A 20,924-nucleotide genomic window follows, 5' to 3' on the forward strand; every position below is an offset into this window, starting at 1 on the left:
TAATTCCTTCAGCGGAACTGGGGTTGGGTAGAGAAAGGAACCGTTTGAGCTCAGAGAAGACAGAAGAGAATTGTGTGCCCTGCTATCCTCGATTCTGGCTGGTGGTTAGAATGAAGAGACACCAGGTCTGCCGTCCCCTGGTTCTTGATAACACTTACACTGATAGGTAACAGTGTGCTTCTGAAATAATTTCACCCATGCCACAGCATGCCACCTGGCCATGTATGACACCTGGTCTCTTGCACTCTCCTGGTTAAGTTGGCGGGGGGGTGGGTGGGGGACTGGGGTAGTAATGCCCATGGAAACATGTGCAGCCCCCTGTCCAAGGTCCTGCTCTCAGCAATGACAGCACCGAGGGGCCAGGCATCATGCCAGCCACACTGCACAATCTGCCACGAGAGGAGGGTATTTCTACCTCTATTATACAGGTGAAGAATCCATGCCTTGGACAACTCAAGGTCAAGGTCGCACAGCTGTAAGTGGCAAAACTGGGGTTCAAGTCAGTCTGGCTGGTCTATAGCACATGTTTCCCAAAAGACAGAGGGGAGTCTATCCTCTCGTCTAGGCTGATGGGAGCATCAGAGAGCCAGAGAAAGGACATTCCAGGTCAGAGGTGCATGGAGTGAAAGCCTGGCAAAGTCTGAAACCCTGGTGTGTAGTTGGTGCTATCAAAATCATGATTCCGTCACTTACCTGGACATTGTGTTTAAAACACCCTTACCTCATCTGATTCTCAGGTTCCTTAGAGGGGCATGCAGTGGAGGTCTGGATATCCCCCACTGAACAGGCTGAGAGAAGTCCAGTGATTTGCTCAAAGTCAGACAGCAAAGGCCAGAACAAGATGTCGGCGCTTTGTGCCAACATCATCAGACAGGATGATCAAAAGAGATGGGCCTGGGGGCTGAAGTAGGCAGACCATGATACTGACCTTTCCTGAGATGGTCTTGATTTGCTTGGAGCTCAGGGGCTCAAAGTCTACACCGATGTAGCCTTCCATAGCAGCAAGGAGATTCTTCCGGAGACAACGGGATGAGTTGGCTTCTGTGTGCACCTGCTCCCACCAGGAAGGCTCATACCAGCCCGGAATGATCCACTGGTATTTGCTACCATACATGTTCTCCTCATATGCCTGCAACAAATGGGTTGACCATGAATGTACCAAGAGTTAAACATTTGTTCAAGGCTTTGTGCCCTATGAGACACGAGGAGGAGGCTCATGCCTCCTCTTAACAGAGGGTTTGTTAATTTTCCTATTATTTGCTTTGTTATCTCTCCTCATTATGCCCCAAGGTAGTTTATTGGAAACATATAGAATAAAATAATAAACACTGAATACAAATTGAAACACCAGGGCCTGACCAAGCCAGATAAGGACACTACAAGAAAGGAAAACTATGGACGGACATCTCTGATGAATATAGTGGCAAAAATTCTCAACAACATATTGGCAAACTGAATTCAAGAACACACTGGAAAGGTTATACACTATGACCAACTGGCATTTATCCCTGGGATGCAAGGATGGTTCAACATACACAAACGGATAAATGTAATACATCATATTAGTGGAATTAAAGATAAAAATCCCATGATCATTGCAACAGATGCTCTCTGTGTACTGTGATGAACGGTGCACATTTTAAAACATGAACCTTAAAGGGTCTTGCAGTTCATTCCTGGAAAGCCACAAACACACTGGGAAACAATTCACACCGCACCCCTTTGTGCTCCTTGGCCTGTAAGAGAGACAGCACAAAGGCCAGGAGGGTGTGGCAGGGTCCTGCAGGATTGCTCTGGACTCCAGGAAGCTTTTGGCTACCCTCCACGTAAGCCCTGGGATGCTAAGCCAGGCTCTGCCCTAAGTAGGGTAGGCCAGAGACCCTAATGGTGTCTGTGCATTAGAGAAAAGTTACGGTCAAGTCTGAGATTGGAGGGGAGAGCTCCCCCCACCATTCCTACATCTGGGGAGGCAACTTTTTTAGAATTCTCTCAATACCGAAGAAAGCCCATCCTATAGTGTGGAGCGTCTCATTGGGATAAATGAGAATTAAATATTTATTTATTATTAAATGTGAGTAAAATGTTTATTTCTTAACTTAAGGTCAGATACCACCTCCACACCCTCTGCTCATTGGTTCAGTGAAGCCGCTGGAGACTAAACTGAAATTATTTAATGTAAGAGCCCTTCAACTACTTCAAGGCAGTGATCACATTGCCTTTTCTCTAGAATCCTCTGATGATATCAGACTTTCACCTCCCTAGTTCTAGATAATATACTTCTCATAATGCAGCCTCAGATCATAGTCATTTTTCCAGTAGCTACATTATAATGTGCCCCATCACAATTATTGTAGAAAAGACATCCCTCATACCTCAGTTACAGGGTAAAATCCCAGTTAAACAAAGGCAAGCAATCTCCTGATCTTCCCTCTAATAAATGGGGTTTAGACCAAAGACACTTTCTTTTGAAGACATCTGCCTGGGGGCTAACTTTTTGAACAAAAGGCTCATCCCAGTGATCCCAAGTCACTGGCAGAACCTTCGACACTTTACAAGTCTCATACTTTATTAAAAGGGAGGAACTCACATATCTTGAGCCTCTATCATGTGCTTGGCCAGTTACACACATTATCTTATTTTACTCTCACAACAACCTAATGAGATGCGTATTATTTCTATCTTATAAATAAAGAAATTGAGGCTCAGAGAGGGAGGGGTTACCGAACACATACAGCTAAGTCAAGGGGATAAGATTCAAAGTCCATTTTTGGAGGGTCCCCTCTTTTCTTAGCAAAATAAATAAAACTTTCGGGGCGCTTTCTCAATCTTAAAAGGTAGAGGCAAGAAGAGACCTGCATTATTAGGAATGTATGTTAAGGAGGAGTCAATAGCTAGAGAGTGAGGACAGGAGGCCTTCCAATCACACACAGGCAGAACTGTACCACTCTCTGAACACAAGGACCTTGTGATAATTTAGAGACAGCCCAGAGCAGAAAGTCAGAAGCCTCCCAGGGATCTGCTGTGACAGCTCTTTGACCTGCCTTTGTCCCATTTGGAGCCGTTCCTTGAATTCTGGAATTTTCCAGAAAAGAGAAGCATAGTCCATTCGAGCGACAACAGATTTTGTTTAGAATGCTATTCAGTTTTGATCAAGATAAACATTTTCCTACTGACCTTCTGGAACAAACAAAAAAAGAGGTTACAGTTAAGTAGGACCAGACTCTCTGGGTAACTCTGGCACACAACTCCCTGGGTCTTGCTTTTCCCATCTAAAGCCTGTGGAAAGCAAAGCTTGTCTCCCTGGGTGGGTGTAAGAATTCAAGGAGATGACACGTGAGCCACGCCTGGCCAACACTACATCCAGGCACATTTTAGCAGCTCCTCTTCCTCCCTTCTCCTCTCTGTAAATAGATCACGGGTTTATTCTGAATACCAGTCACTGTTATGGGCCGTGCACAGTAATGCTGCTGGGTCTGGGTGTCATTTTTTGCTGCCATCGCGTCCCTGTTTTCTCTAAATTTGCCTCTTTTGAACTGCTATGGCTCAGAAAGCAGGGTGCTTGGGTGGTTAAACATATGTGCAGAGCAAAAGTAAATAGGCTTCAAGTGAGGTTCTAGGTGGGAGGCTTCCCTGCAAGGTAGGCAAAGTGGTTTTAAATATACCATCCACGGTCTAAAGCACGGGAGGGGAAGGCTCTGGTCCTCCATTCTGCTCTTCCCATGTTCAGACGGGCTGAGGTTGTTACACATGTGAGCTGGGAGGGGCTGCTGGAATTCTCTCTGTCTCCTTTCCCGGAGGGGGAGTTTTGTAGTGTGGGGTCCGCTCTTCCGTGGATCCCTGGTGCTCAACACAGTGCCTGGTGTGCCCACAGCACCTGAGAGGTGGCTGCGCAGTGACTGAACACATTTCCAGTTCCCTTGGTCTCCTCGGTTTTCATTTTCTCTGCCTCTGGTGGGAATGTGACCTCAGGACCTCTGGCCACCCGTGGGCCCAGCCAGCCACGTGGTGACAGGCAGTTCTGAGCTCACCTTCTTCAGTCTCAGAGACCACTTTGGTTTTTATTTGCTGCTGCAGGTAACCATGATGTGAATTATTTTTTAAAAAAATCCAGTTTCCTCTTTTTATCACGTTTCTTTTCGCCTCCTCTCCTTCCCATGCAAGAAGGACATTTTGCTTTTCCTAATATGGTCACACCAATGATGGTAGTAAACCCACACATCAGGAAGGCAGTTCACCGTTGGGATGATGATCTCCTTCCGTGGCCTTACTTAAGCCTCTTGCCAACCCCTCAAGGCTGATGGGGCAAGGACTGCTGCTTCCATTTTAGAGGTGAGGCAGCTGGAGACCAGAGGTGTAAGGTGCCCTGCCTGAGGTCACACAGCTGGTGGAGCTAAACCCGGAACCCAGGCCAGAGTGCTTGAGAATTTAGAATAGACCCCCGAGGCAGGAGGAGAAGACAAAGCGACGGAGACACGCTCATCCTGTGCTGCAGCCCAAATGAACATTTTGCTACAGGGCTATAAATAGGCCTTGCATTTGCTGGAGTCTGCTCTTCCATGGGGTGGCGGTTCCAGTCTCAAGAACACAGCAACATGCTGCAAAGTTGACCTCGTGGCGTCTGGATGGCAAAGATATGGCTGCTTCCACCGGTACTGCACTCTGACCTCTGACCCCAACGCATCTGCGCTCTGACCTCTGACCCAGACACGGGCAGGAAGGCTCCTTCACAGGGGTCTCTGCTCTGAGCAGCCCCTCCCTTTGTCACACACCAGTCCTGATCCCATAGGAAGACATGGAGCAGCCCCTCCTCAGGATCTTCCAGACCTGCCAGAAGAATTCCTTCCTAACGAGGTAAGACGCCGAGCCCCAGAGGGCAGATTGCTTCTGGGGGTCTGACACTTGGAATAAACCATCGCCCCCTCAAAAATACCTGCAAGGAATTTCCAACAACCAAAGCTACCTGCGGACTCTAAGAGGAAGCCCGTTGCAAAATGCCCACCGTCCAACAAGAGGAAAGCAGGCTAAGATGATGGATGGTGTCCCAGGCCATGTGGAAGGCAGGCAGCCTGGAGCTTTGGGTTGAGAAGAAGACAGCCACACCTTCTGTTCTGAAGCAGAAACCATGGCTGGAAACGCCACCTGGAAAATAATCCCAGTGCATGGCACGGAGTGAAATCACAGCCACGCCTCCACTTGGGTTCGGCTCAGGGCAGAACATGAGGTCTGGAAAAGGGAGACGGCCAGCGACCAGCATGGTGCCTTCATGGATCATGTTTATTAATGTATTTCTCCTGGAGTTATGACCCACCAAGTGCCAGCTGCTTGCAAAAGTCTTGGGGATACACGGTGAAGGGTGGAGAGGAGGGAGGGATAAAACTCAGTTTATGGGATTCAATGGCAGTGGTCCATTCTATGCTCCCCAACCTGAGACTTTTCATAAACGAAAAAAGACCATGGACATTTACTGAGGACTCACTATCCATCAGGCACCGTGCAGTGTTTCTGCTCATTTCAATCTCCAGAACAATCCTAGGAGACCGGTGCTGGTATCATTGTCATTTTACAGATAAGAAAACCGAGACTCCAGAAGTGTCAACAACAAGCCCAAATTCAGCAACTAAGCAGCAGACTGGCTCCTGAGCTCCCAGCTCCATCCAGCGTCCCCAGTAAATCAAGAGATGATCAGGCAGTTCTCGTTTTGTTCTTGAGCCTTTAGGATAAAACAGCCCCGTGTGACTGTGGCTTCCGGTAACCGTTCTGTCCTCACTCCTGGTGTGATTTGAGTTTCTGCATCTCTCCAGAAATGGGTAGCAGGGGATGAGAAGCGTACCCCAGGCCGTGTCTCTCCAGTGGACAGCAGAGGGACCACCTTCCCTGGGTGCAGACATGCAGCCGGAGGTCCCCTTGGCTCCTGGGAGTGACGCTTACCTTGGTGACCCACGGCAACCTTGAAGTCAACCACATCCCCAAAGTCTCTTCTGTTCTAAAGGCACAGTCCTCCTCAGCTTATGCACCTACCACCTTGGACACAGGCAGCTTGATTTGTTCTAAGGTAACCTTCTAGTAGGGCTATGAGATTGAATTTTCTTGGATTGAATCAGCTTCTTAGGGTTCTTTGCAACCTTGGAGCTATTTCCAATATATTTCACAACTTCCAAAATTCCTAGAAGTCTGCTTTTTATAATCTCATCCAAGTCACTGACAAGAGATCAAAGAGAACAGAGGCCCATGGCCCATCACTAGAGACTATACCTAGAATAAGCTCACTCGAAGGGAAGGAGCTTACTGGGGAGACAGTGACTCCCATGACTGGGCTCTCATTCTGTTGATCTTCTCCTGACCTGGGGTCGGGGAGAGGGAGCCAGGGCGTCAGAATGGAAAGACTCTTACAAGTACTTAGGTAGAACATCATTTGGAAGATGATGGGGTTGGGAATCAGGCAAAGGGGCTGGAGCCTTGGCTCAGCCACGAGCTGTGCCTCTATTTCCTTATCTGTGAAATGGGATATGGACAGTTGCTTCACTCAGTTTACTGAAAAGATGAAATGAGGTGAGGTGTGAAAAGGTACTTTGTCACCTATCACCAGATAATTGTAAAGAACTCAGAGAGAGATAGGAAAGGTTGAGAGACTGTTCTAAAGTTGAGACTCTGAGCCCTGCTCCTCGGCCTTGCCCCTCCTTCTCTGCCCTATACACTGCAGGCCTCCATCAATCATGGCTGAGTAGGCAGGCAGAGCATTAGCCAGCAGGGCTCAGACAGTACGCTGGAGGGGAGGTTTGGTCAGCAGAGGTCCTTAGCTCCTCCCATGACTGCACTGTCCTGAGCCCTGGGGGTTTAGCTCCCTGCAAAGAGGAAAGAGCAGCGACCATAACACTTCCGCTTCCTGCAACCCAGACTCTGGGTTGGTCCTATACTCCACTGGTCCTATATTGCGCTCAGACCAGGCAGTGAGAATGAGTCTGAGAAACAGCTTCGTGAGACACAGTGACAGGACTGAAGTTTTACTTACACAACAGAACACTTTTGCTGCCATGTTCTGGTCAAACTGGCCGAGGATGATCCTCACGTCATTGCCCTGTGGACAGAAGGACACGTACGTGAAGGAGAGTGGATGACAGTCACACTCGAGGGCTTGAGGCCATGGCAGAGAACAGTCGTGTACCTCCAGCTCCCCAGACAAGAGCTCTGCCCTCTCCCCCCAGCCCTGCCTGGATGCTCCGGCCCTCTCTCGGGCCAGCTTTCCCTCAGCTCCTCCTGCCCTCCCCGGTCTCAGGGACATGCTCTGGGACAAGTCTGCACAGCCTGGAGGCTTCAGAAAGCTGGCGGCATCCCTAACTCCTCCAACAAGGGCAGGCCAACCCTACAGGGCACTGAGACAGCATCTTGTCTTCTTCCTCACTTGACACACAGGGAAACTGAGGCCAGAGGAGAGGAAGGAGCTTCCAAGGTCCTCGGGGAGTTGGTGGCAGCAATAACACTGCAGTGCCCCAACCCTCCCTGCCAGGATTCTAGACTTTTCTATACCTTCCACAAAGCTTCCCAATTAAGAAGTTTCAGAGTCTCTGAGTTCTGAGCTCTGTTTAAATCTCAGCTCCACCTGCAAGCCTCAGGGCACCTCAGGCTGCTCCTTTATCCATCTTGGCCTCCATTTCCTCACTCGTCCAATGTGGAAAATGGCAGAACTTACCTTCCATGAGGACTAAATGAGAGAGGATCTGCATAAACTACTTAGCACGGTTCCTGGCACACAGTTGGATGCCCAGTGAGTGCTATAGCTAGTATTCGGGTTTTATAACCTCCTCCCTACCCATTTTTAACTCTGAGAAAAACTTATATTTGAAAACTCTATAAATAGGACTGCACTCATTATCTCCACGCGTGCCTTGCACAACAGCTCTTGTGACTCACTTATTCATTCAACAAACACTTACTGGGTATTTGCCCAAAGCTCCCTCCTGGGTGAGTTAAGGGGTCCTTGGTGGCTCTCCAGGGGACAGGGATCCAGGTGGGGGCCTGCCCCATAGAGAACATGGGGCATAGAGAACATGGCCCACCGGGTTGCTCCCCACCTCAGTCACTTCCTGCCCTCCTCAGGGTGGTACCACCTTCCTGCCGTCCGTCCCTGTCCTCTCCAGTGGGCCTCAAGGCCCTTTGATGCATAAAGAAGAGAAACATGCCTTTAAAGATCAGTTTTTAGCATCTTTCAAAATTGGAAAGTGCTGACTGGGAGGCCATTTTACTCATCATGTACTTTAGCAAAATAAAAAAGGCTTGGATTCTAAAATCATCCTTCGTTTGCAAGCAAGAATGGAAAGAAGAGGGGGGGGAACCTTGCTCTGAAAGGACTTTAAAAGATCGTTAACAGAGCAGTTGAAGGAAGGCAAGCCTTTGTCATCGCCATGTCTGCAAGGCTATAAAAAGTTCTAAGCTGCTTCCGTTCTGTGGACAATGCTCTCAGGCACACTCCAGGGCTTTTTATGCTTGTTTGTTGAAATCTTTTAGCCTTCTTTGCTGCTAAGAGTATCCAGCCAGCCGGCCAGCCACCACACACTTACTGAGCATCTACTTTGTGCCACGCTCCGTGTTGCTAAACATGGTATAGCAGAAAAAGCTTATTGGGTTTTAGAGTTAGGGAGACCCCAGTTCAAATCCCAGCTCTATCACTGACCAGCCGTGTGACCCTGAGTCTTAAACCCCAGAAGCATCAATGTTCTCATCATTGAAAAAGGGAAATCCAACCAACCTTGCCAGGGGGCTGTAGCATTCATGCTCATGAAACCCAACCATTGGCTTCCATGATGCTTCCTCCTGGCTCTTTCCTACCTCCTGGTCCCTCCTGCTCAGACTCTGAGTCAGCTCATCACCTTTCTGCCCACCCCTATATGCTGGTATTCTACATAGTTCTGCCCTTAACTCTGTGTCCTCACTGTCCTGGGCAGCCTCATTCAAGACCCTAGCCACACCTGCCCTCGGTGTGCTACGGAGGCCTGACCACTCTCCCCACCCCCAACTTTTCTCCAGCTGCTTCCTGGACCCCTCCACTCAGATTCTCCCACATATCCCAAGCTCAGCACATCCCAAGCTGAACTCCTCATCTTTTCCAATGAGCCCTTTCCCCCATCCTGTGTTGTCCATCTCTGAGAGTGGTGTCACCAACCTCCCACCCACCCAGGTTCACTCACCTCCCTCCAAGCCCTAACCAGGACCCACCCGCTGGCTCTGTCGGTCCTCCAGTGTCAAATCACCCCCAGCCCTGCAGCCTCCCCGCCCTGGGTGCAGCCACCATGATTCCCTCCTCAATGAACTACAGCTGCCACCCGGCTGGACCCCCACCTTTAGTCCTGCTCCATCCATCCTGGCCTCCACGGAGCGGGTAAAGAATCATTCCAAGACTCAAATGGGATTGTGTACAGTCTTTCCATGGCTCCCTGAGCTTTCCATGTCAACTGAGATCCAAGGAGAACATTTGAGATGCCGTACCAGCAGACTCCTGCTCAATCCTTTCCAGTCTTGCAGGGCCTGAGAATGAGCTACCTGCCGTTCTCCAAGACGGGTCTGCCATTCATGCACTCCCTCCCTGGCTCATTCCCCCACCTGCTCCCCTCTAGCTTTCTGCAAGCTCGCCCATCTCAAATGTCCTTCCCTTTCACCCCACTCCTCTGCCTGGAGAGCTGCCACTCACCCTTCATGCTTTAACTCAGGAACCCCTACTCTGAGAAGCCATCTGTGTTCCCTTAGGTGCTCCTTTGCTCCTCTGTGGGCCCAGAGTGCTCTGTGCCTCCCTCTATCATGGCACAAGTCCACCTGCTTGCCTGTCTTCTCCACTGGACTTGATTCCTCCCTGGGTCCCCAGGTCAGGGGGACGGGGCATGGCATATCTATCAACCATAGGCACTGAATGCATGATTAAGGGAGCAAATGCTCTGTGAGGTAGTGACTGGCCTGCATTCCTTTTTCAGTAACCGGTAGCTATGATCACCACAGCACTGATATCCTGCCAGCCCAGGGCCTCGCTTCACCATGTCCGGTTCTTAAATGCACTGAGGAGCCCACGTCTTTGTGGCTGACCACCTAACCACCTGCAGACAGATAAGTAACCAGCTTGAACACTAGTGGTCTTTGTTGCCATGACAACCAAGTTGCATGGATCACTTGGTGCTGCGTTCCCAGACTGTTAGAATTGGATGGAACCCAAGAGATCACTGATCTAGTAAACCCTATCCTAAAGAGGCAAAGCCTTCCCCCAAGACTGCCCAGCAGCTCGGAACAAGTGCTTTCAGCTTGGTGGCCCTCTGACCATCAGAGGACCCTGGAAAATGATCCTGGCCAGAGCCAGGTTATGCCTGCGGCAATGAGCGACTCACACCCACTCTGGTTCTAGCCAGTAAGAGGCACCAAGATGCTGCAGTGTCTGGGCGGGAAAAGCCAGCCCCCAGTGCAGCTGGAGCCTGGAATCCTGGCATGGGGAGTGGACAAAGGGAGATGGAACTGGCCTGGGATCCTTAGCAGGAGCCTTGAGAGCAGTAGAAAGAGGTGGAAGGGCTTCTCAAAATGGGATGTGTCCTCCTGGAACATGAGTTTTCCTGTGAGTATGAAAAGCATGGGTATACCTCGCTCTTCTTTCCAGAGTAGCAATTTATTGGAAGATTCAGGGGTGAGGGAAAGGTTTTGGATTTGGGGAGTTTTTTTTTTTCTTTTTAAATAGAAATTACTTCTTTATTTATGAGCAAGAGAGAGAGCATGCAGTAGGGAGGGGCAAAAAAAATTTTTTTTATATTTATTTATTTATAGGCAGTAACCTCTTCGACATCATCCACAGAAACTTCTTTCAAGACATGTCTCCAAAGGCAAGAGAAACAAAAGTGAAAATGAACTTTTGGGACTTCACCAAGATCAACAGCTTCTGCACAGCAAAGGAAATAGTCAACAAAACAAAGAGGCAATCCATGGAATGGGAGAAGATATCTGCAAATGACACTACAGATAAAGGTCTAGTATCCAAGATTTATAGAGACTTTCTCAAACTCAACACCCAAAAAACAACTAATCAAGCCCAAAAATGGGCAGAAGACATGAACAGACACTTCTCCAAAGAAGACATACAAATGGCTAACAGACGCATGAAAAAATGTTCAACATTATTAGCCATCAGGGATATTCAAATCAAAATCACATTGAGATATCACCTTATACCAGTTAGAATGACCAAAATTAACAAGACAGAAACAAGTGTTGGAGAGGGTGCAGAGAAAGGGGAACCCTCTTAACACTGTTGGTGGGAATGCAAGTTGGTGCAGCCACTTTGGAAAACAGTGTGAAGATTCCTCAAAAAGTTAAACACAGAGTTCCTCTATGACCCAGCAATTGCACTACTGGGTATTTACCCCAAAGATACAAATGCAGTGAGAAGAAGGGGCACCTGCACCCCAATGTTCATAGTGGCAATGTCCACAATTGCCAGACTGGAAGGAGCTGATATGCTCTTCAACAGTTGAATGGATAAAGAAGATGTGGTCCATATATACAATGGAATATGACTCAGCCATCAGAAAGGATGAATACCCACTATTTGCATCAACATGGAGGGAACTGGAGGGAATTATGCTGAGTGAAATAAGTCAAGCAGAGAAAGACAATTATCATATGGTTTCACGTATATGTGGAACATAAGGAATAGCATGGAGGACATTAGGAGAAGGAACGGAAAAATGAAGGGGGGTGGGATTCAGAGGGAGAGAAGAACCATGAAAGACTATGGACTCCAGGAAACCAACTGAGGGTTTTAGAAGGAGGGAGGGTGAGGGAATGGGTGAGCCCAGTGGTGGGTATTAAGGAGGGCACGGATTGCATGGAGCACTGGGTGTTATACGCAAACCATGCATCATAGAACACTACATCAAAAACTAATGATGTACTGTATGGTGACTAACATAACATAATAAAAAAAGTATAAAAAAAAGATTTGTTAATTTATTTGCAAGAGAGAAAGACAGTGAGCAGGGGGAGAGAGAATCTCAAGCAGACTTTGTGCTGAGCACAGAGCCGGACTCGGGGCTCAATCTCACAGCCCTGAGATCATGACCTGAGCTGAAACCAAAAGTCAGATGTTCAGCTGACTGAGCCCCCCGGTGCCCCTGGATTTCCAGAATCTTAAAAGTTTTTAACACTTGCAAGCTCTCACAAAAGTTCCAGAATCACGCTGTTCAGTGTTACATAACTTGTATCTTTTCCTGAAAATCTGTAAAGTGGGAAGAGAAATTTTGTCTTGGCAGTGGTTCTAGCTTCTGGCCACACCTCCTCTGTCCCTGCCAGGGGTTTGAGCGCATTCTCCTCTGCGGTGGAAAGGACTCTGGGGCAGTGTGAGGAGTACTGGGGGAGGAACGTCCCAGAGGCTGAGAGCGAGAACAGAGTTGTGATGGTACATAGAACTGGGAATGTGGCAGAGGGCAGGGTCTGAAAATCCTGTGCCCTTTCACAGTCTCTTAATTCTGCAAGGGGCTACCTGGAGCGAAAAGTGGGACAAAGGACACCTTGTACTCACATGGCTAGAGCTCAGTTGTAGACCACACAGGGGCCCATGTTCACCCAAGAGGCCTCACCTACAGAGAAGGGGCAAACATGGGAGGAAACAGCGATGGATTGGGAGGTACAACACTGGATGGCGTTCCTTTCCTCCTTCCTGGTTTTCTCATCTCTTGTCTAGAGTCTCTTTGTCTCTGGGACACTTAAAGTGAGCTACGATGACGCACACACAAAACTGACACTTCAGAAGCATAACCCAATTGAGGTTTTGTGTATAACTCCCACTGAGCAGGGGATCCTAGCAAATAAAAAACAGGGACAATTCCTGAGCGCTTTCCAGCTGTAGTACTGAGGAGTCCATCAGCCCCGTCCAAGGCGAGAGGTGTAATTATTATGTCCTTCCCGGTTTTCACGAGCAAGTTTTAAGAGCGAGCTGAGCCCCAAAGAATGAAGAAGTTTCTGCAAGTGCAACAGACACCATTGGCCCTACTGGTTCCGTCACTCAGGACGGCTGCCTCCATTCCCGGGTGGTGACGGTGGGTGGCTTCCAGTGCGCTCCCCTCTCTAGAGAACTGCCCCCAGCTAAGGGACTTCCTGGTCCAAAAGGCTACACTGTGCCCCACATCCTGCCACATCCAGTGACCGACTCCCTGAAAGTTGGGGCCAACTCTGCAGTGCAGACTTTGCTCCAGGCAACCTGGCAGTGGGCCGTGCTAGATCCGCCTCGCCTCCGGCCAAGACAGCATTCTGGCCCAGCTCCCCTCTTGCCTTACCCTGCCCCCCCCCCCTCACTTCTCCTGAGCGTGCTCTCAATAAAGCACTTTCACCAGACTCTCAGGCTCTGTTTCTAGGGAGCTGAACCTAAGACACCAGGTTGCACAAGTAGGAAGTGGCAGCGCTGGCCCCAGAGCCCTCACCCCTCTCTATTGCCTCCCCGACTGAGAAAACATCCAGTTTGCACCAACAGTTCCTGGAGAAAAGTCAGGTAGCCTTGAACGTGGAAGCACTGCAGCAGCAGATGTGACCCTGAGACATCAGGAGAGCTGGCAGACATTAGAAAGAGCAGGCGAGCAGAGGCCATCCCATCCCACCTTCCCTGCAGCAGGAGCGTGGGGTCCTGCTGGATGGGAAGGTCACCCGGACCCTGACCTCTGTATTACCCAGCCTCGCCAGCCTTCAGTGCATCTGTCTTGGTCCACATGCCATCGCTTCCTGTGTCCCAGGTGCCCAGCATTGCAGACCCACTGGGCTGCTGGAAAATCAGAGAAAACTGTGTATGATGCTGTAGGAAGGGAAGAGGAGCTAGGAGCCCTAGGGCAGCCCAAGCTTTCAGAGGCTGGCGGCATTGGGGTGGGGGTGGGGGAGTGAGGGGAACTGACCTGGGCCAGTGCGGACTGGGGAAAGGGTCTTTACCCCAGGCCCATTCCTGCCCCCTGACTCTGGCTGTAAGGCCTGGGGTAAATCCAGCATGGTTAGCCTAGAGGTTTCCCCAAGTCCCTCCTGGCCCTGACACCCTGTTCCATACCCAGAATGAGTACTTTTATTTAGTTAGGGTTGGTTTTTCTTAGACATTTTCTTTTCCTTACCAGAGATATACCTAAAGGCAGAGAAGCAGGAGACCTATATTCTTTTGTTGCTGTTGTTACAATAATCTTTACATCCTGATTAACCCTCCAATTTACTCTTCATTTTTATCTGTGTCTGCCTGTCTGTCTGTTTATTGGAGTGTGGTTGACATAAAACATTACGTTAGTTTGAGATGCACAACATGGTGATTAGACAAGTTGATACCGTAAGGAGACATATATTCTTTTTTTAACTTATTTTTATATTTTTTAAGATTTATCTGTCAGAGAGAGAGAGAGAGAGAGAGAGCACAAGCAGGGGGAGTGGCAGGCAGAGGGAGAAGCAGGCTCCCTGCCGAGCATGGAGCCCGACATAGGGCTGGAATCCAGGACGCTGGGATCATGACCTGAGCCAAAGGCAGACACTTAACTGACTGAGCCACCCAGGCATCCCAAGAAGATGTATATTCTTAAAGAAGGAAGTAAAGAAGGAATAGCCCAGAGCAGCCCACTGGGAAAGCATGCAACTTCTGTAAAGCTTATTATTTTATCTTGAAAATCACGTATATTTAGCATTCCAATAACGTTATCTATGTTTATCTTAAGATAAAAATAATGCTTTTCTTTCCATGTTTCTGAGCAAAATGGTCCCGCTGGGAAGATGTACTGTGTTTGTTCTGCAGCGTGGCATCCCCCTGGGGTGCCTGTGTGAACTGTAGTTTCTGCAGTCAAGCAGGCTCCTGGAGCAAAGGGGTCAGCCGTCCACCTGAAGACCTATTTTTGTGGCCTTCCTATGAGAGGCAGACTAATGTCCCCCCACCCCCAAATGTCCTCTTTCCTAATCTCCGGGAATATTCTCCGTGACACGGCCAAGGGGAATGAACGCTACAGACGGAATTAAGGTTGCTCATCGGCTGGTTTAGAAATTAGGGATATTTTCCTGGAATCTGAATCCTGAATGGTGGGTTGGGGGGCTGCTCCAGGGAAGACAGACAATGCAAATAAAATGAACAGAACATCTGAAGCCTGGCACTCTCCCCCACAGGGCCCAGGGCTTCAGAGTAGGCGCCCTGGAAATAGCCAGGGGCAGCCTCCACCGCCCCCCCCCCTTCCCTGCCCAGCCTAGCAACAGTTCACTTTCAAGCCCCTGTGTTTGGAACGGGCCTGGGAAGAGCTTAAAAGCCGCGGGTCTTCAGCACGAAGAGATGGTTTTATTTCTTGTCTTCCTTTGGGCGAACTTTGGTACATATCTGCTAAATCAGCCTGATGAATTTCATGATTTGGTTCCTCTGTGCTCTTGCTTATTTCCGCTTGGGTGATCTGTCCAAGACCGGGAGTGTTATGGCTCCCAGTGCTATTGTGTTTCTGTCAATTCTCCTTTGTATTTTAACAGGCTTTTCTTTATATATTTCAATGAGAGGTAATTTACAGCAATAATGGTCCATGAGTGTGTTATTCTCATGGTGAATGGTCCCCCTGTCTACAGAGAATGACTCTCCTTCATCACAGCGGGTACCCTGAATTCCCTTTGGTCTCATATGAACATTGGGGGCTCTTGCTTGGTTGGGTTTGCTTGATCTACCTGTGCCCGACCTCTTAACTATGACCTTTCTGGGTCACTTCCTCTGTTGTCAATAGCTGTAGTCAGTTCTGCAAAAAACTAATTCTCAAAGTCTTTGCCTTTTAATAGGGAGGCTGACCCACTTGAATTTATGGTTAGAATGGCTCTTTTTGGTCTGCAATTATATGTTAGGCTTTCTGGTTTTCAATATGTGGACTAGATTTTTCCCCGCTTCTACCTTCTCTGCCAAAAGCTTCGGGTTCTGTTTGCATGATGGTATATTTACCATCAAGTTATTCAAAGCCTTCTTTAGCTTGTAGGTTTATTTAGGAAACTCATGAGCAAGGTGGGCTCTGCTAAGTCCCTTTAACTTAAGAATAGAGGCTACCACCCATGTTTTATTCACCCATTTCTTTGGGCTCTGTGACTGGAATTTGGATTTTTCTAATGGAATTTGGATTTTTCCATCTCAGTTATTATTATTAAAGTATCTATGTTTGCACACTATGTATATGGACATTGGCCTTCAAAACGGACTTCTGCATCTGTGTACAGTTTTGAACAATGACTTATTTTTTTTTAAAGATTTTATTTATTTATTTTGAGAGACAGAGATCACAAGTAGGCAGAGAGGCAGGCAGAGAGAGAGGAAGGGAAGCATGCTCCCTGCTGAGCAGAGAGCCCGATGTGGGGCTCGATCCCAGGACCCTGGGATCATGACCGGAGCCGAAGGCAGAGGCTTTAACCCACTGAGCCACCCAGGCCCCCTGTAACAATGATTTAGACCGAGCTCTCTGTCCATGGGTCCCTGCAGCCCCTACTCAGCTGTCACCGCCACGACCTGCTCTCAAGCTTGCCATTGTTCTTGGCTGGCTGAGCTGACCTCGGACTTCAAGGATGAACTCCGTGAAGGGCACCTGGCTAGTACACCTTGAGCCGCATGCGTGTAAGGATGCTTTCCAGCCGCTCCATTGTCTCTGGGACTGAGTGCTGCAGACGAGTGGAGGTAGCCTGATTTTTGCACCTTTGTGGGAAATTTGCTTTTTTCTGGCCTAGATACTTAGAGATTTTTCCCTTTATGTTTGTACTTCAAAGCTTTTGCCAAAATGCATCTTGGTATGACTCTCCTTTCACCAATTCTGCTAGAATGTGGAAAGGCCAGCTAGACCATGCACTCACAGGACGCACATTTCCTTTAGGAAACTGTTGATGCTGTAGTTCAAACACGGTTGAATGTTAGCCATTCTGTCAGTCCAAACCAGCAGCACTCTCTTGAGCCCACTTAAGTGTGTCTCCTTTTTTTAAAAATAAACTTCTTATTTGAGATTAGTTTTAGATTTACAGAAAAATGACAGAGATAGAAAGTTCCCCTATGTTCCTCACCCAGCTTTCCCTATTATTAATATTTTAGGTTGTTGTGGTACATTTGATACAATTAATGAATCAATATTGATTATTATTAGCTAAAGTCCATACTTCATTCAGATTTCCTTTTTTTTTTTTCTCTAATGTCCTTGCTCTATTCCTGGATCACAACCAGAGTACCATATTATATTTCATTGTCATATATCTGTAGGCTCCTTTTGGCTCAGATGTTCCTTATTTTTGAAGACCTAGACAGTTTTGAGGAGTATCTGGAAAATGGCCTTCAACTAGAATTTGCCTGACATTTTCCTTGTGCTTAGGCTTGGGGCGTGGGTTTTGGGAAGGAAGACCACAGAAGGAAATTGGCCTTCGCCTCTTCTCATATCAAGGGTGCATCCTATCAATGTGACTTATAACTGTTGACCTTGACCTTGGTCTCCTGGCTGAGGTTGTGTGCGTCTGATTTCTCCAGCATCAAGCTATTTTTCTTCCCCCTTTCCATAGTATACTTTTTGGAAGGAAGTCACTTAAGAAGTGGTTCCTTCTGGGGACGCCTATGTGGCTCACTGGGTTAAGCCTCTGCCTTCGGCTCAGGTCATGATCCCAGGGTCCTGGGATTGAGCCCCACATTGGGCTCTCTGCTCAGTGGGGAGCCTGCTTCCCACCCCTCTCTGCCTGCCTCTCTGCCTGCTTGTGATCTCTCTCTCTCTGTCAAATAAATAAATAAAATCTGTAAAAACAAAACAAAAACAAAAAAAGAAGTGGTTCCCTCTGCTCCACCTCTGTGAGCTTGAGATATCTATACAAATTATTTGGAATTCTTCTGTATAGGATATTTGTCTGTTCTTTGCCATGTATTTATCCATAACAGCATAGACACATGGCTATTTATTTTTAAGATTTTAAAAAAAAATTATTAAAAGGTCCTAAAATCGGCCATCTCTCCAAGGAGTCCTGGATCCTTCTTGTGGAGAACGGTATTAGAAACCAAGATCTGGATGTGAGGTGTATGTGTTGCTACTGTGGTGCCTACTGTGTTTTGATTTTGGTTCCGTTTCATCTGTTCTCATTTTCCCTCTGGAGCTCCCTTCTCCAGTGTCCCTAACTGTTACCTCCTCCCTCATCAGACTCACTGCTTTCACCATCTCCTCTGAATTCTGGGAAATATCTCAAGTTTGTCCTTCACGCTATTGATTTTTATTTTTCTTGGCATTAACTTTGCTCTCTAATACCTCCAAAGCAGATTTTAATTCGGCACCTCGGTATTTAATTTTCTTCCACGTCCTCCGTACCTTTCTCTGTCCTATCCCACAGTAAACCAGAGATTTGTTTTTTTTTCCTCTGAGCTTTCCAGAAGTTACTTTATTTTATTCCTGAGTATTCAGTCCTTGTGTTCTCCATTGGCTTTGTCTGTCCAGACTTGGTATTTCCTTCACACACACTCACATTAATTTGATTCCGGGTGACGGGGAATGACCCAGTGAGCACAGCAGACGGAAGCTGCTGCCTCCTGGAGCTTATGTTCCAGTGGGGGGAGACGGATGACGAAACAACCAGACAAAACGGATAGTAGGTCAGATGCTGTGAAGGGCTGAATGGTGTCCTCCAGAGATAGGTTGAATCTCTAGGACCTTAGAATGTGACCTTATTTGAAAACAAGGTCGCTACAGATGTAATTAGTGAAGATGAGCTCATACTGGAGTAGGGTAGCCTTGTAATCCAACACGGCCAGTGTCCGAACAAGAAGACAATGTGAAGAGAAAGGGGAGAATCATCCTACGAAGTAGGAACAGGAGTTATGCAAATTGTTGGCAATGGCAGAAGCAAAGAGAAGGGAGTGGGAGAACCCCAGAGACCTCCAGAGACCATAGCCTTGCCGACACCTTGACCTTGGACTTCCAGCCTCCAGAACATGAAAGAATACATATCTGTTGCCTTTAGTCACATAGTGTGTGGTACACTATGTTACAGCAGCCCTCGGAAACGAATACAGACATCCATCAGTGAAATGGACAAAATCAGCAGAAAGTGGACAAGGATTTAACTTTCTTTCTTTCTTTTTAAAAAATATTTTATTTATTTATTTGACAGAGAGAGAGAGAGAGAGCGTACACGGAGGGGGAGCAGCAGAAGAAGAGGGAGAAGCTGGCTCCCCACCGAGCAGGGAACCCTATGTGGGGTTCAATCCCAGGACCCTGAGATCATGACCTGAGCTGAAGTCAGATGCTTAATGAGCCACCCGGGCACCCCAACTATTTAACTTTTACATGAAGTACTCAGGGAAAGCCTCTGGAAAAAAGCAAACAACTGAGCAAGGAGGAAAAGAAGGCTGGAGAAGGAGCTGTGCAGGCCTCTGGGGGAAAACTGCTTCCCCACAAGGACTCCTTTGCCAACACACTGGGCTCTGCTCCCTCCGGCTTATGTGATGTTGGAATCCTTTCTGGGCACCTGCAGCTGTGCGGGGCGGTGGAGGGACCTGAGCTGCCCTGTCACCCAGATCCAGGCTTGCATCCAGCCCACCGTGTCCCAACTGAGTGACTCGGGGCGATGCTTAACCTCTTTGAGCCTCACATTCCCCATCTGTGACACAGGGATGCAAAATCACAGGCAGTCTGAGCGCTCTGGGGAGGACTGAATGAGCCAGCAAAGGTCAAGGCTCTGCATCAGGGTCTGGCTCTGGGTCAGGGTACCGGCCACTTTGGCTGCTATCTCCATCATCAGTCAAGTCACTCCTACCTCTTGTTGGAGCTAGTTGGTTGAAGAGTAGAGCACCCAGGTCCCACTCTAATTTCCTGCAGACTTTCAGCCAGTGCTTCTGCTTCACACACAAAGGCTCTTTAAGCCTGAAAGCTCACAGAACTCCGTGGGGCCTCTGAGGCGCAGGAAGAAGATATTTCAAGTGCCCACCCTGGGGAGACGCTGCCCTGTGTGGCAGGAGGATGTTGGCACAGCATCGAGCTCCTCTCTCCACCACCACTCCCCTCCCCTGCCCAGCTGATCCCTGCAGAGCAGGCCCTCCACGGCTCCAGGTCCTCCAGACCCCATGGCCCGACTGGACGCTCAGGACACACAGCCTGTGGGGAAACAGTGTGGGCACATCCGGCCCCAGCTACCTGGCCAGCTACCTTCCCCAGCTATGGTTTCCTTCTCTGTACAGGCTCTTGGGACTAAAATGTCACATACAAGCATGGTGTCTGCTCCTGAGACCAGGGGACAAACCGCTGGTGCTCTGCTTCCCTTGTTCCTGGCGCTGCGCCTCAGTCTTCCTGTCTTTGAGCTGAGGCTTTGGAAGACAAGGATTCTAAATGGCCACCTGCTCTGACTGGTGTAACCCGGAACCTGCCCAAGATGGAAGGGGGCATATCAGCATTTGGCATACCCAACAACCCTAAATGTGGGCATGAGGGAATGGAAGAGACAGAGACAGAAAGGGGACCACTCTAACTATGTTTGCACCTGCTTATAAACCCCTAGCACCTCCCACTGCCCCCTGGATAAAAGACCAAACTCCTTAGCTTAGCATTCAAGGCTTGTGGAAGCTGGCTCCGAATTCTTTTTTCAGCCCCAACACTCCTCCCTGGAATTCCTGCTGGTCCCTGGTGCGTGGTGAGCACGGGTACTCTGCCTTCTTATCTTCAGCCCTCCTTCCTGCAGGCCCAGGTCCCTGGCCAGGTGCAGATGCTCCCCTGGAGCTCTGTGTGAACCCTCTCCCCAGGTGGGATGAGTCACTTCCTCCCTTTGTTCCCAGGCTCCTCTGTTCTTGATCCCCAGAGAGGTAACCAGCTTCCTCACCAGCTGTGAGCAACCTGATGGCCTCTGTGAGCCCAGGAGGGATCTGGCACAAACCGGGAGGCTGACAGAGTCTGTGGGACGAGCAGAGAAATGGCGGACCGAGACCAGTCGCAGCGGGG

General features: G+C 48.6%; 1 protein-coding gene across 1 annotated transcript in view; it reads right to left on the reverse strand.

The window, feature by feature from the left end:
* The window catches only part of GABBR2 (gamma-aminobutyric acid type B receptor subunit 2), a 336,043-nt gene that overhangs the window by 145,873 nt on the left and 169,246 nt on the right, over positions 1-20,924 (reverse strand). Inside the window, exons 5-6 of the mRNA XM_032860690.1 lie at positions 7,010-7,075; positions 929-1,129 (exon numbers count right to left, since the gene is read on the reverse strand). Coding sequence (XP_032716581.1) covers positions 929-1,129; positions 7,010-7,075 — 267 coding nt within the window. The remainder of the gene's footprint in view (positions 1-928; positions 1,130-7,009; positions 7,076-20,924) is intronic.

Source organism: Lontra canadensis, unplaced genomic scaffold (assembly GCF_010015895.1).
Source record: "Lontra canadensis isolate GAN:19392208 unplaced genomic scaffold, GSC_riverotter_1.0 scaffold19, whole genome shotgun sequence".
NCBI lineage: Eukaryota > Metazoa > Chordata > Mammalia > Carnivora > Mustelidae > Lontra > Lontra canadensis.